The 16,380-nt window shown below is 46.6% G+C and overlaps 1 protein-coding gene and 1 long non-coding RNA gene across 2 annotated transcripts in view; both read right to left on the minus strand.

The window, feature by feature from the left end:
• The window catches only part of LOC310680449, a 421,426-nt gene that overhangs the window by 290,442 nt on the left and 114,604 nt on the right, over positions 1–16,380 (minus strand). The gene's annotated exons all lie outside the window — the stretch shown is intronic.
• On the minus strand, positions 491–6,612 carry SNAI1 (snail family transcriptional repressor 1). Its single transcript, XM_083444664.1, has 3 exons — positions 5,370–6,612; positions 3,866–4,381; positions 491–1,759 (listed from the first exon to the last, which is right to left on the minus strand). The coding sequence occupies exons 1-3, from the start codon at positions 5,446–5,448 to the stop codon at positions 1,578–1,580; spliced, it is 777 nt and encodes a 258-aa protein (XP_083300790.1). The 5' UTR covers positions 5,449–6,612; the 3' UTR covers positions 491–1,577.

Here is a 16,380-nt window from a genome sequence, read left to right on the forward strand (position 1 = left end):
GGTCACCCACTGTCTGCCCTCCCTATGTTTCAGTGAAGATGAGTTTCATAAGATGGACATTTAACCAAAGACCGGAAATTGTCACTTTTCTGAGCTGGACATGCAATGCCACCTTTGATGGCTCTTGTCTATTCAAATGTTCGCTTACATCAGTACAATACCTCAAAATGACTATCAAGGAACAGGGCACAGTGGGCAGGCTTTCCTGAATAAGTTGTTTACTAACGTGGCTCTCAATGTATTTGGCAAGTTCTCTTGTTCCAGCCTTACTGAAATGAGTAAGAAACGCATAGCCGAGTTTTTTCATTCATTACTTCCTAGCTGTGGATTGTTCACCCCGTTTTTATAACAGAACAAGTTAGCAGAGACTTGGGTTAGTCAAGACTAACTTATAGGGATTTAACCACTGCTAACTTCTGCAGCATTAAAGCATGCGATTTTACACTGGAATACAAGTCACCAGAAAGCAGAGTAATAGCACAAGACCAGATTATAAATTAACCATTTTATTGAATATCAATAAATTGTATATAATTATATATAAAAAAGTTTTGAATCAGTATAAAATCGTGGCACAAAAATATATAAATACCAGTGTACCTTTGAAATGTAAACATACCCTTTTCTCTTTTTTTTCTTCCTGTTGTTTATGATGTGGAAACAATGTACAAAAGAAAGATGCATTCAGGAGGCACCTGTCAATAACCATAAATAGTTCTTTTGGCACACACCTGTCAATGGGCAGCCTCTCTACACAGGCTGCTATTGTATCGCCTGACAAGTGCCTGCTATTAGTCACAGTTCTTTTGAAAAGCAGTTGTTAAAAGAAGTCATATTAACAGGTGCTTGAGTGCATAGCTGCTCTGTAAACAGGAGTCTTGTTTGAAATGGCTACCCAGTGCCTTCTATAGACATTGTTAATCTTTGAGGCATTGCAAATTATCATTGTGCTGGTGGGGGAAGCAGCTGCCTCGGAGCTAATGCAATACTGTATTACTGCATAGTTACACCTTCTTGGGAGGGTGTGTTGGGGGGGGGGTATATACAACGCTTAGAGCAAGAGAGAATTGAGTGGGGGTTGTTGGGAACACTTTGCTTTTGTCCTCCTTGAGAGGCATATCAATTCAGGGTCAACAGTTAACAGCAGATTATTTTTTCTTCCCCCAACACCCCCAGAAATAAAATTTTAAAAATACTGTGGTCCTTCAGGCCAGCTAGGTGTAAGGCTCAATACTGGGAGATGCTGAGCACTTTCTGAACAGTCCTTACACTAATAAAACATCAGAATGCTTGTTGTTTTTGCAAACCAGCCTCACTCTGCCTAAACCAAGAAGCATTCTGCCGTGGCCAGGGAGTGCGGAACCAGACTTTTAAAATCAAAGGGAGAGGAAGAAACATTCTGAATGTCACTGCGAGGCCTGAAGCAGGTAGAAGACAAGTTTTGCCCTGGCAGCTGAACTCAAATGGGAAAAACTATATTCCTAGAGGCGCTAGTTACAATATATGCATTGGCATGGAGGAGAGTCTGTAGTATTTTTCTTCTTCTTCTTTTCCTAAGATGCAAGAGGGAAGATCACTCAGCGTGCCCCAGTGCAGCCCGTTTCTTCATGTTTGTGGAGAAGTGACATTCTGGAGAAAGTCCGGGAGCAGGTTTTGCACTGGTACTTCTTGACATCCGAGTGAGTCTGCAGGTGGGCGCGGAGGTTGGAGCGGTCAGCAAAGGCCCTGTTGCAGTGTGTGCAGGAAAATGGTTTCTCGCCTATGGAGACAAAAGTAGAAGGGAATGTTAAACCCGAAGTTCCCAGACTGGCCCATGCACCTGCAAGTTTAATGGTTTGAAGAAACAGGTAACAAGAAGCCAAGCTAATGTATATTTAAATGAGGTACCCAGGATCAAACAGGTAAGAAAGAGTCAACCCATTTGTAAGCAGGTTGAAGCAGATGGAAATTAGTTCCTACCAATTTCGGTGGAATTTATTTCCATTTAAATGGCTTCAAGATCAGGTGTTAGGAGGAGAGCTTCATTGGAAGATAAGCACTTTTCAGCTCCTGACTTCAAGGGGACAAATGCTTCTCTCTCCCATCGGCTAGATTTTGACCATGGATGGGACTTCAGTTTCAGTAAATTTACAAATTGATCCAGGAAGTAAGCTCTATAAACCATAGCAAGACTTAACTTTGAGTAAACATGCAGAGCAGTGGGCATTTGTTCCAGCAGGTAAGTCATTCAGAAGTCTCGCTTGACAAGACTAAAAAATAATAATAATTCTGCATCGTGCAGCATGCAAATTATCTCATCTGTTGGCTCACTGTGAGCTGCGCAAAACGCAAAGCACTAATTGCATCAGTCTGGCCGCCCTGGAAGCTTCACAGATCCAAGTATAGCTAGATCCTTCCCAGAGCGGCTTCCCTGCCTCTCCACTCCTTCCTTCCCTCCACCCGCCCCCCCCCCCCCAGGCCCTGCACCATCCGCTTCAAACTCTTCCATGCTGAAAAGACTAAACAGGATGAATTCCTGTCAGAGAAGTTCTTTTGGAACTAACAAACAGGCGTGCTCAATTTGGGAAAAAAGCACAATTAAGTCTTTCTGGCTTCCTTCAGGCAACATCTTTAGAACCTCTAAGAGGGTGTGAAATCAGCACCAAGTAACAATTAAACCATCCCGGCAACAGGCACAAAGGCCGGCTTGGAGGGAGATGCATTGTGAATGTGATACTCCTTGGATTAAAAGCTAAAAGAGCTTCCACAGCCTGGCAGCTGTGGAGTCTGGTGTTCAGCCTGGGGCGATACAGTAACAGGTGCACCAGGGGGGGAAAGCAGCATGGCTACATTAAAAGCACCTGCCTGGGCTGACAGGTCACCTCTCTCTTTCCCCCCTCCCCCTCCTCTTTCCAAGGTACTTCCCGCCTCCTCCAGCAGTTACCCATTAGTGGAACAATGCAAATCAACAAGGCCTGGAATGATGCATCCCAACAGCACCTTTTGTGCAGGGAAGCAAGCTTATGTCTCCTTGAAGGGGAGGATTTGTGTGCCAGAGGGAAGCCCTCTGGGATGAGAGCTGTGTTCAAATGAAGCAATTAAAAGCACTATTCTCCCCTCCACAACCCCCCTGAGCAACACCTCGCTCATCCTTGGAACACAGGGAGCTATAGAGAAGGTGGGGGTGAGGAAGGAAATGCCTGCTGCTTAAACCCCCAAGGAGAGTATTTCATTAGAGCCCATCCCCAGCCTCTCGTGTTGACATTACACATGCCTGCAGCGTTGGACTGCGAGGCTCTCTGGTGCAAAGCCCTTTCCAGTCAGAGTGCCCCTTTGTGCAAGAGTGACTCAAGGACAGTTCACATGACTGAGCAGCCTGCTGAGCCGACAGGGTGGGTGTGCATGCCAAGTTTGCGGGCACAGTAACGTGATATGGATCACTTCCTCACTGCCACGGGCCCAGAGCACAGCGCACACTGCACTGTGCCAGGATGAGCCACATGGAAAGAGAAGGAAAGGGAGGAGGGATTGGGGTACATGCTGGACTAATCAGATAATTGCTTCACTGTGTGGAGTTGGAATAAAAGCAACCAACGATCTGCCACAAACAGAAGCCCCCAATGTGCAAATCTGCTCTCATGCATTGTTTGCAAATAGGGAACTGAATTTGGGAGGGATTGCAGGTGGATTTTGCTCAGAAATGTTGGTTAGCAAGTAAATTTTTTTGAGAGAGAGAGAGAGAGAGAGAGAGAATCCCTTATCTCCTAGATAAACTGCATGCAGTGTTGACTTGAATCAGGTTGGAAGCAATGGGGAGAGGAGGAGGGGGCTGGGGTGAGAGAAGAGATAAGAGTGACCAGAAACAAACAGAAGAATGGCTTTTTACCAGTGTGCGTTCTGATGTGGCCCTGCAGGAGCCAAGGCCTGGAGAAGGCTTTGCCGCAAATTTTACACACGCAGGGCAGGGTATGGCTTCGGATGTGCATCTTGAGAGCTCCCAGGCTCACGTACTCCTTCTCACAGTTTTTGCAGCTGAAAGATTTCCTGGCTTGGGAGTCGCAGTGCAATTGTCTGTGCTTGGAAAGGCCAGCAAAGGTGGAGTAGGACTTGTTGCATTGGCTGCAGTGGAATTTCTCCGCTTCGGTGGCAGAAGAAGCTGGGCTGGGCGGGTCAGAGGTCGTCTTGCCATCCTCCTCTTCGCTGGAGGTCAGGTCCAGAGGTTTGGAACCAGGGCTGGGTGGAGAAGTGGCACTTTTCTTGTACTCCGGCTCAGAGGTGAAGAAATTGGAGAGCAGCCCTGTGTCCCATACAAGTGGAGGGTAGTAGGAACCAGCACTCAGCAGGTCAGGCTGGGGGATGACAGAGATGGGGTACTTCTCATAAAAACACGGGGAGACGATCACTGCAAAGAGATTTTTTAAAAAGCCAGTGGTTATAAAGTGAGCATGCAGCACTGGAGAGAACTTAGGCAGATGCTGGATCATTCCTCATCCACAACATTGCCCACCCTCCATGAATCAGAACTGTAAAGTTGGAAGGTACCCTGAGGATCCTCTACTAGTTCCTGGCAATGCAGGAATATGCAGCTGTCCCACACCGGGATCGAACCTGTAACCTTGCCGCTATGAGCACCATGCTCTAGCCAACTTAGCTATTTGATGGCTTAGCTCTCCCAGCGCCACCTGTTTTCCAGTGCTTGGAAAACAAAACCAACTTTCTTCAAGGTATATGACAGCGTCACAACTAGGTTACTCACACAGCATGAATCAGAAGCAAGCAATAAGCTCTCAAGTCGCCTAAGAAGCACCAGCATCACTAGGTTTGCACCAGGGCTAGGGCAGCTGTGGCCTCCAGTGGTTGTTGAGACTCCCATCTCCCATCAACCCCAGCCACCATAACTTTATACTCAGGGGCGATGGGAGCTGTAGTCCAGCAGGTCCTCCCTCCCCGGTCTAGAACTTAACCGCGCTGTTCTAAACAAGTCTCCACACCGTGTCCAACGGGACTGACTCCCAGCCAACTGCAGAACGTTACCGCCAAACCTTGGAGACGTGAAAGAGCCGAAAGACCAGTTAACATCTCCCTGCCATAGCAGCGGATTCAGCGCTGCGTCGCGGGCGCTCATCTGCCCCCAACAGGACATACCGCTTAAGTTTTAGCGATCGACCCATCCATGCTTAACCCTGAAGCAACCGGGGAACCCACCGAGCGCACGGATGACCCGAGGCTCACGCCCTCTCTGTGCGCCCACGTGCGCTCGCTCGCCCTGGGCGCACCAAATTGCGCCTGGCAGTCCCCCCCGTCCCGTCCCCCAAACCGGCTCAGCGCTCAGCGCCGCCATCCCTCCTCCTTCTGGTCCATCCCTTCCCCACCCGGAGCAGCGCGCCTACCAGTCTGGCTTTCCAGTTCGCTGTAATTGGGCTTCTTGCTGGCCGAGAAATGCTTCTTCACCAGGAAAGAGCGCGGCATCTTGCTGGGGAGTCTGGCGGCGCCGAGGCGGCTCCAATCCAAGCACTGCGGAGGTCGGGAGTGGCGATGCCCTCGGCGCGTTTCTAAAGGGAGACTGCAAAAGAAACCAAACCTCGACGCGACCAGTCGGCGTGCTGCGAGCTAAGCGGCCAAAGCGCCAGCGCCACCGGCTAAATATGGGCCGGGCGGCAGGGGGCGAGGCGGATCCGCCCCCCGGTGTCACTTGGCAGCCAATGGGCAGAGGCAGGGAGGGGTCCGGAGGCTCGGCTCTTTCTAGCAGGTGTTCCCCGAGCGAAGCGCACTGGCTAGGATCGGGGTCCGTCGGAGCCGCGGGACGCTTAAGGCGGAGAGAAGCTGGCAAAAAGGGGCCGATCCAGCCAAGATGTGGGCTTGGCTCATGAAAGCAAGGGAAGAAAAGAGACACCTGGGGAATTGTTGGGGTGACAAGATAGGCCAGTGTGGCGCAAGCTTTCATGGCCGTCGGGGTTGCTTTTGCGGGGGGAAGGAATAAACGCCACTGATTTCACTGAGACCTATAGTTAAGTAATAAGCGTGTCTGGTATTAGCAGCATTGGCTACACCCATTTATTCCGAAGAACATCCAACCTAACGGCGCTTTCAGCCGGAGGCCCACGGAACTTAAGAGAACTTACTTCTGAGTAGGCGCGGCTGGGATGCAGCTGTTAGGGTGCTGCCTGTGCTAACCCTACCCAGGGGCTGTGCGTCAACAGTTTGCAGTTTTTCCTCCCTTGGGTAGTGTGTGATGGGGGCCGGGGGGTTGCCATAAGAGAGGACACAGAAGTCCAATCCGCCCTATTTCCTGGTAGGGATACTCAGAATATTCCCACAGCCTCCGGGGGTTGCAAGGAGCGAAGGGGTGGCGCCCCCGGAGAGAGGCGTGCAAGCTGCAAGTGCCTTTCCCCCTTCGCCTAATCCAAACCAAGGGCAACGAGAGGTGGCCTTGGCTACGGGTGAAGACGGGGAGATTTGAGAAACGCGCATCGCCCGCAGACTTGCTTGGCAACCATATTCACTGAGGGAAATCCGTCCGGGCGCGCGTAGATTCCCCTCCTCACTTTCCCAATCACCCCGTGTGGTTTTTTCATGCAGCGCTGCCTGCTTCTGGCTATGGGCATCCGTGCCCGCTCCGCGCACTCCCTTGCAGTGATTTGGAGCCACGTGTTCCCGGCTTCCAGTTCCGGGCAGGCCCGCACGCGTCTGCCGCTTGCCACCTGCCTTCCCCTTCGCTCCGTCCGCATTCCAGAGCCTGTGCAGAGGCGCTCTTGCCAGAGGTGGGGAGGCGAGAGCTATGGCCTGGCTCCTTCGGCCTGTCCCCTCTTCCCCCGGTCCAGAGCTTGCCTTTCCCTCCCACCGACAACTCTCAAGAGCCGTGTAGCTGCGTGGGTAGATCAGGACAGCACTTTAAGCCAGGACAGAGCAGGAGAGAAGCGGGGTGCAAAGAAAATACTGTTTCCTTTCCTGGCACGCCCTCCAAAATAACGCACCACTTTTTGCCCAGTATATAAAATCTCTGCGCACAGCTTTGAGTAGACACATGTTCCCAGGGGGAACTTCTATACTGCCAGATTCTGATCAAGACAAATAGTGAAGGTCTCGGTTTGGCTGGAACGTTTGACTTCGGACTTAACAGCCTCTGGTTATTTTAGGGTGGGATTCACATACGTACAGGCAAATTAAGGTTGTTCATCTAAAGTTTATTTAGTGCTTTTGCGCAACAAACAACCGGCTCCCCCCCCCCCCCGCCACGCCCTCAGGGCTCTTTGGTTGCTTCTAATCAACCTGCTTTCAGAACATGCCTTCTGATTTGTTTGCACAAAGGGGCTCCAGAAAACCTGCTTATTGAGCAACTGTTCTGATTAGTTTTCAAGGAGGTTCCTTGAAATTGGCTATTTGATGAGTTTCAATTCAGAATTATTTATTTTTGCAGCAAGGTTAGATGATGTTACACCAATGCAAGTGCTAGTTCACACTTTCAAATGTACATTTTTCTTACTTTGAAAAGGTTTTATATTTAGGGAGAAACAGCTTTGTTGCACAAGACCTCCCAATCAACTATAATTGTGCAACCTGAGCCAGCAAGTCAGTGTGATCAAATTCAGCTGAAAATGGTGACATCTTGGAAGTGCCCAAAGCTTTGGGGGGGGAGGTGTTATAAGACACCGGCTGACTTTTGAATACTCATTTTGATTTGTGTGCGGGGAGGTTACATTACATTGCATCAATAAATTGCTAAGCCACACTTCAGAGTGTATCTTAGCTCTGGAACCTGCAATTTGCCAGTGAAACTTCCCTGCAAAATAGCAATAGTCTGGTAGCACCTTCTGTGATAAGAGAAGTGACAGGGAGATGCACAAAAGTTTTTTCCTGTTTGATGCAGCAGCATTCAGCCTCCCTGCAAACAAATCGGGATAAACGCTCAATAATCAGGACACATGGGAACAACCTTTATTTACTATCAATAGGGACTGTTCATTTATTGAAACAACTCAGCACTAACTGTAAAAGATGTGCCAATGACATTTATGAAGCAGGAAACTTTTGGTTGCTTTCCGTGGTTTTCCTTATTCTACTAGGACACCAGTGCCCTCTCCAGGAATGTCAGAAAATGCATCCTTTCAGCAAAGCCCAAGTAAATGGTCACATCGACACTGTGCATTTAAAGTACTGTACTGTGATAACACTTTAACAGCCTTGGCTCCCCCTTTCAAAGAATCCTGGGAACTGCGGTGTCCTAAGGGTGCTGAGAGTTGTTAGGAGAGCCCTGTTCCCCTCACACAGCTACAGTGCTTAGAGTGGTTTAACAGTGAATCCCTCTTCCCAGGAAACCCTCTTCCCTGAACTGCCCACTGACTGCAGAGGAAACTGCAAGTTGGTTGCAACATCACAATTTGTGCCTTTGAGAGTTCGGGTAACTTGTCCAGACAATGCATTCTCAGTGGCACCCAGCCCCTGACAGAACATTTCTACGTTTTCAATGGAATGAAAAAGATGGTTCAGTTACTTGAGAAATAGTCTTGTCTTGGAGCTTGAAAAGTGTACGGTTAGTAATTTCAGTGAGTCTGCTCTTTGTATGACTTAGTTTGTGGTGACCCTTTGTGGTTTAAGCAAGGCATGGGCCTGTTAAAATGCTTCTATTGCAGGAGCTAACGTAAGTTTCACTGGCTTGGTTTAGAAAGCAGTTAGTATAAACAAAAAAACCCAAAAACGCTAATGCATTTTTCTAGCAGACAAGTCCTGAGAGCTTTATCAAAACCCAGTTACACTGCTATATCCTATCTAGAAAAAGGCCCTCTGAATCATTCAAGAGATGCAAAATGTAGGTCAGCCAACCACTTAATTCTGAGTTAGTTAATAACTAATAAATTAAATACACCTGTATTATCAAGTGTTCTGTTCTGGGTACTATTTGCTGGGAACCACAGGTAAGGAGAGCCCTGTTGCACTTGAGTCCTGCTTGCAGTCTTCTGATTTATTTATTTCAATTTATTAACTGCCCTTCACAAGAAGGTCCCTGGGTGGGTTACAGCAACAGAAAACACAGCATTAAAAGCAAATTACAATCACAACTACAGAGGGTCCTAAAATACAGACAAGTGTATCCCAAGGGTCAAAAGCCAGGGTAAAGAGCTGCATCTTCAGCATATATTGAAAGAGCTGCAAGGAAAGTGCCAACTGCATTTCTGTGGGGAGGGAATTCCACAACCTGGGGACTGCCACAGATAATGACTGGGTGTCTCTCTCTCACACACACCTGAACCTCTGAAAGTAGTGGAACCACCAAGAGGGGCCTCTTCTGTTGATCTTAACACTGTCTTTCCAATAGTTAGACCCGAAGTTGTTTAGGGCTTGAAACACATTGAATTGGTCATGAAAACCAACTGACAACCAGTGCAGCTGTTTTAAAATGGATTGTATCATATACAGTGGCGTAGCGTGGGTTGTCAGCACCCGGGGCAAGGCAAGTAATTTGCGCCCCCTAACCCGTGGAGCCAGGTAGGGGCAGAGAGCTGCGAGTGCGAGCGCGGCCCCCCCCCCCCAGATGTTGCGCCCGGTGCGGCCCGCACCCCCTGCACCCCCCCCATGCCACTGATCATATACGTTCTATGGGGAGCCCCAGCCAATAATCTGGCTGCCAAGTTCTGGACCAGTTGAATTTCTGAGTCAACTTCAAGAGCTCTCCCACATAGAGTGCATTGCAATAATCCAATTTGGAGTTGCCCATCCAGTCCAGCAACAGTGGCCGACCAGATGCCCTTGGGAAGCCTGCAAGTCAGACGTGGTTGTGACAGAATTCTGCCCACCTGCGATTCCCAGCAACGGGTATTCAGAGGCATGAGGAATGTAGCCGTCATGGCTAGTAGCCGCTGATAAGAGAAAAGAAGGCAATGTCATCGGGATGGTAGCTTCTATTGTGCTAAAGTGTCCCAGAAATGAATACAATTAGCTGCAGTTAAAGGAGGTACACACTGGGCGGACAATGACAAGTGGTCGTAAAATGAGATAACTGTTGACTCAAAGGCTAAAGTTTGTTGGCTTGCTCTGAGCTGTTTAAACCTAAGTGCAGATATTTATAGGAGGGAGAGGGTGTTGGAGGAGGGCTCTAATTTAGCTTGGCAAGGAAGATGTATACCCTTTTGATATATCGCTGTAACACCAAAGCTGGAGGCTAGTCCTTAAATGTGAATAAGGCACAACGTGACATTCAGTGGGTAAATTTAGCATTTGGGGATGCCCACAGGTGTGTGCATGTATATGTGGGACGTAATCTTGTGCAAGCAAGAAGCTCAGGTGACCTGCTCACCTTGATCAGGTGATTAAGGAAATTTTGGGTAGGGATGGAGATAACTTCATTGTAAAGAAACCTGTTTGGTGATGACGTTAGCCTCAGCAGAATCATGTGCCCTGAAGTGAATTGGCCACCTGTAATCCAATCAACCTTGGACTAATCCCAGTAACAAAAAGAATGGGGAATAAAACTGTAGTCCACTTGTGCTAAGCTTGCACAACCGTGATCTCCTTGGAGGAAAAAGAAGATATAAATTAGCAGGTGATCACTACATCACTAGACTTCCAGGGCCAAGTTAAGACATATCTGTTCTTTCAGGCCTTTGGTGATGTTTGATTAAATTGTCCGAAGTTCAGTCCTTTTTTTCTGGGGGGCCGCAGAGCTATGCATACCCCTAAACATTTTGTGAATTTAGGTTTGGCCTCACTGAGGGGCAGTATTTCAATATGAGTAGGAAAATGAGAGTACCCCCTAAACATTTTTTAAGGAAAAAAAGCACTGCCAAAGTTGCTATGGATTTCCTGCTGCACTTGTTGTTTATAATGATTTGTTGTTTTATAACGACTGTAGTTGTTTTGCTGTAGGTTTTATAATTTTATTCAACATTTTATAAACTTCTCTGGGACCATCAATGGATGAAGAGCAATTTCAATAAACAAACAATCGGGCTCTCTCTTTGTTTCTAGGCATTATTTAAAGTGCTGTTCGGACCACCTTCTCCCATATGAGCCTGCCTGCATATTATAACTTGACACCATCCGCAGTGTCCTCCTGTCCGTATTCTTGAAAGAAATGCTGGAGCTTTGGTGTCCCTCCACATGCAAGCTTTGCAACTCCTTAGGGAGACTCCTTTCATTCTCCTCCTACTGGCCTTGCACTACAGCAGCAAGACAGAGGTAGCCAAGATGATGCTCTTCAGGTGTTGAACTGTAACTCTTAGCATCTCTGACCATAGGCAATGTTTTTCGGGGTTAAAGGAAGTTGGAGTTAGGAACACAGGAAGTTGCCTTATTCTGGATCAGATCATTGGTCCATCTAGCCCAGTATTGTCTACGCTGGCAACAGCTCTCCAGGGTTTCAGGCGGGTGTCTCTCTGAAGGTGCCAGGGATTGAACTTTCTGCATGCAGAGCAGATGTTCTACAACATGGAGGGCACCATGTTGGCTTTCTCTGGCCCCTGGCTTCCAGAGCAGGAGTGTCTCCCATCATTCCCCCTCCAGCATGGCCAGAGGTTAGGAGAGCCAGTATGGTGTAGTGATTAAGAGTGGTAGTCTCGTAATCTGGGGAACGGGTTCACATCTCCGCTTCTCCACATGCAGCTGCTGGGTGACCTTGGGCTAGTCACACTTCTTTGAAGACTCTCAGCCCCACTCACCTCACAGAATGTTTGTTGTGGGGGAGGAAGGGAAAGGAGAATGTTAGCCACTACCCTTCGGGTAGTGATAAAGTGGGATATCAAATCCAAACTCTTCTATTATGGGAGCTGGAGTCTAACAACATCTGGAAGGCTGCAAGTTTCTCCACCTCCATTTTAGAGGCCAGAATTTATTGCTGAGGCTTCCTACAACTGAAGTGCGATTATTCTGCTCTAAAATGTTTTTATTATTGCTATGTTTAAGCTGGTTTTTTAATTAAAAAATGCTGGCTTCTTATTCTTTATGGTCCGTTGCTTTTTATGCTATTTTAGAGTGCCGCAACTCCAGAGTCGGCCATGACTGGACCTAATGGTCAGGGGTCCCTTTACCTTTTTACTACTTTTTTGTTAGCCATCTTGAACTATATCACAAAAGGTGGGATATAAGTGTTTTAAGTAAGAATAATGATAATCATAACAACACCAACATATGATAGTGCGTTGTTCACAAAAGCTTGTGGAGTGTTGTGTTGTTGTTGTTTAGTCATGTCCGATTCTTCGTGACCACATGGACCAGAGCACGCCAGGCACTCCTGTCTTCCACTGCCTCCTGCAGTTTGGTCAAACTCATGTTGGTAGCTTCGAGAATGAATGAATAAAACTTTATTTGCATAGCCAACAGGCCATAGCATCAAAGGACAAACACCAACAGAAGTACATTACAAATATAATTAAAATCTTGTGACCTATTAAAACCCTAGGTAAATTAATAATCTCAGTACTTAAAACTTGGCAGAAGTAATAAAATAATAGTAATAAAACATAATGATAATAATCATAAAAACCCAGGCGAGGAATCCGGGTGACCACGCTGATATCATTCAGATACCAGCTCTCAATCTCATTGCTCTCTCGATAAAATTGGCAACCTTCTCTGTTGTCAAGCTGTTCTGATCGGCTAGAAGTGAGCACAATTTGGCTTCGCAAGAGCGGCCGGGGATGGCCGATAGGAGCGGCGTGATGGTCTCGTCCCTGAGATCTTTATATAGGGAGCAAGACAAGAGAACGTGTGACGCCGTCTCTACATAGCCAGCTCCACAGGGGCAGAGCCGGTTCTCAAATGGGATTTTTTGATATCTACGGTAGCTTCGAGAACACTATCCAACCATCTCCTTCATGGATCACTGCCTTGTCATGGCGAAGGGGCTTGAATACCGTATTTTTCGCCCTATAGGGCGTACCGGCCCATAGGGCACACCTAGTTTTTTGGGGGGAAATAAAGAAAAAAAATTATTTCCCCCCCAGGCGTGGGGCTGGGGCGGGGAAGCCCGAGCTTCCCCCGACCCCAGCCCCCAGGACGGGCTGCTATCCGCAAGCCTTGGGAGCCCCGTGGGAACTCCCGCTGGGCTCTCCAGGCTTGTGGATAGCTTCCTGAAGCCTGGAGAGCGAGAGGGGTCGGTGCGCACTGACCCCTCTCGCTCTCCAGGCTTCAGCGAAAGCCTGCATTCGCCCCATAGGACGCACACACATTTCCCCTTCATTTTTGGAGGGGGGAAAGTGCGTCCTATAGGGTGAAAAATACGATAATTAAGAGAAGCTATGAGCTATGCCGTGCAAGGCCACCCAAAACGGACAGGTCATAGTGGAGAGTTTTGACTAAACGTGATCCAGCTGGAGCAGGAACCGGCAAGCCACTCCAGCATCCCTGCCAAGAAAACTCCATGGACAAAGACAACAGGAGTGTTGTAGCTTGCATCTTTTTTGTCGTTCTAAGAATCATGGAATTGTAGAATTGGAAGGGACTACGAGGGTCACCTAGTCTGACCCTCTGCAATGCAGGAATCTTTCGCCCAAAATGGGGCTCAAACCCATGACCCAGAGATGGAGTCTCATGCTCTATGAACTGATCTTTCGCAGGATGGTTGTTGTTCACAAGATCAATATACTGTAAGGTGTGCAAATTTACTGAAAATCTCAGAGCTATACTTTTACCATGAAAAAAAAGCTCATCAACTCTTCAAGTCTTCAGGAAACTGAGCGTGATCCACATTTATTTACATGTGCCGTGCCTCCAAAGTTGCTTGGTTGCGCAAATGTTATGAACAGGAGTTACGACATCCCTTCCACCCCTCAGCGTTACAGCTCTGTTGTTAATTATACTTTGGGGCCGATTCAAATTTTACTGATGCCAGGAGATTTTTTTTTAAAAACATTCACTGCAAAGAGCTCCCTCTGGGAACCCAATGAAATCAGTAGCAGGATTTGCAAAGGAGCTGCTGATGGGTGGCTGACAGGATTGGCAAGTGTAGGTCATGTGTGCTGGTCCAGAATGCCTTATTGGGCCTTGCAACAATAGGATTATGCTGGAGACAAGGATTTAGGAAAGTGCCAACTGCTGCTACACAGAGTATGTGAAAAGTGTGACTTTCAGTTATTTGCTCTGACAATTCCCAGCAGATTAAAACATATCAGGTATCTCCTCCTCACTAGCTGAAATCGGGCCACAACTGTGCCATGTGCATTTAAAGTACTCTTGTAGCACTTTTTACAGTCATGGCTTCCCCCAGAGAATCCTGGGAACTGTAGTTTGTTTAGGGTGCTGAGAGCTGCAATCAGCTACAATTCCCCAGGTTCCCTGGGAAGAGGGATTGGTTATTAAACCATTCTGGGATTTTTAACTTTCTGAGGGGAATGGGGATCTCCTAACAATTCTCAGCACCCTTAACAAACTACACTTCCCAGAATTCCTTTTTTTTTTTTAAATATAATTTTTATTCAGTTTACAAGTAAGACAAATTAATACAATTCAAACAATTTATAAAACCATTCTCTCATTTTTTGACTTCCCTCAACTTGGCTGGTACTCCTTCCCTTCTCAATTTTCCACACATTTCTTAGTTCTTATCTACTTCTTAAATTAAATCTGCTTTCAATCCATAATTTTAACTTTCTTTTTTTACAAAGCTTCGCTAAACGTTACAAGCGTTATTTGTTTTTCACCTAAATTATGCATATATTCTGAAAATTTTTCCCATTCTTCAATAAATCTCTGATCTCGTCGATTCCTAATTCTTCCTGTCATTCTATCCAGTTCTGCAAAGTCCATCATTTTCATTCTCCATTCTTCCAGTGTTGGTAGTTCTTCTTGTTTCCATTTCTGGGCTAACAATATTCTCGCTGCTGTTACTGCGTACAAAAATAATTTCCTATCTTTCTTGTTTATCTCATTTCTCACAATACCTAGCAGGAATGCTTCTGGCTTCTTAACAAATGTATATTTAAACATTTTCTTCAATTCATTATATATCATTTCCCAATAATTTTTAATTTTCTTACATTCCCACCACATATGATAAAATGTACCTTCTTTATCTTTACATTTCCAACATTTGTTACATCCCTTGTACATCTTAGCTAATTTCACTGGTGTTAAGTACCACCGATACATCATTTTCATCACATTTTCTTTTATAGTTGTACAAGCAGTAAATCTTAATCCTTCTCTCCACAATTTCTCCCAATCCTCCATATATATGTTATATCCAAAGTCTACACTTCCCAGAATTCCTTAGGGGGGAAACTATGGGTCATTAAAGTGACACAATAGTGCTTTAAACATATGGTGTGGCTGTGACCTCAAGTTGGAGTTATTTATGAGTGGACGTGCATTGGAGCATAATGTTTGAAAGCTGCTTGTAAGGTTAATTGTCAGTGCAATCCAATGCATGTCTACTCATGGGTAGCTGTGTTAATCTCCTGCAGCAAAACGGCAGCAAAGTAAATCCTTTGATGAGGCATATCTCTTAATAATTGCTGTATTCAATTTATTTTGAATTGGGGGGAAATCCCCCAGAGTCGGAGGGTCCAAAGTCTCCCTATCTGTAATATATATTAGCATCCGTCTGTCTTCGGAGACAATGGAGGGGTGTGCCTTTGGGGGTGAAGTCAAACTGTTGGAAGGTTACAGTGCCTGTATAGTGCCCCTGGCCTATTGACATCATCTCTGATCCAGACTCACAATCTCAAATCCTCATTGATAGGTCATTGATTTAATCAGCGGTGAGATAATCACACTTACTGTAACCCTTTAGTGGGCACCACCCACTTCTCAGGGGTGAACCTTGAAGTTCAGCAAGTTAAAAATAGGATAAATCCAGGACTTGATTAAAGGTCATCCCTTCAGTGTTGCATTACAACCTGGGAGAACAGGTTCAAACACCTATTCAGCTTGGGTCAATCATTCCCTCTTCCTTTATTCTACCTGTGAAGTTAAAAGATGTGCACCATCTTGGCCTGCTTAAAGAGAAGGCAACACCAACATGTCATTAACAACACATCATTCCTTCTTCCAACGTCCTTGTACAATACTCCTCAAGCCAACAGAGGGCAACCCAGACAGATGGGCATGGTATATATATTACAAGTTATTATTTATTTGTTAGAAGAGGCTGAATACTGTCTCCGCTACCCTGGTAAAATATAGCTTTGAGACAGGGGTGTGCAACTTTGAGGGCCACTTTTCCTCACAGACAACCTGCCTGAGGTAAATGGAGCAAGTGATACAGCTGTTACCTCTGTAAATGTAGGCCTCATTCCAGCCATGCCAAAGCCAGACCATTTCTCCATCCTGTGTCAAAGTGAGGAAGAGACAGGAACACATTCCAGTCAGCCAAATACAGGTGTGGACCTACCATGAAACTCTTGAAGCTTAAGATTTAGGGCCCCAGAAGCAACTTCAATTCACGTTGCTTAAATCTTTTAGGCCTAGTAG

Source organism: Podarcis tiliguerta (assembly GCF_965153285.1).
Source record: "Podarcis tiliguerta genome assembly, chromosome: 6".
Classification (NCBI taxonomy): Eukaryota; Metazoa; Chordata; class Lepidosauria; order Squamata; family Lacertidae; genus Podarcis; species Podarcis tiliguerta.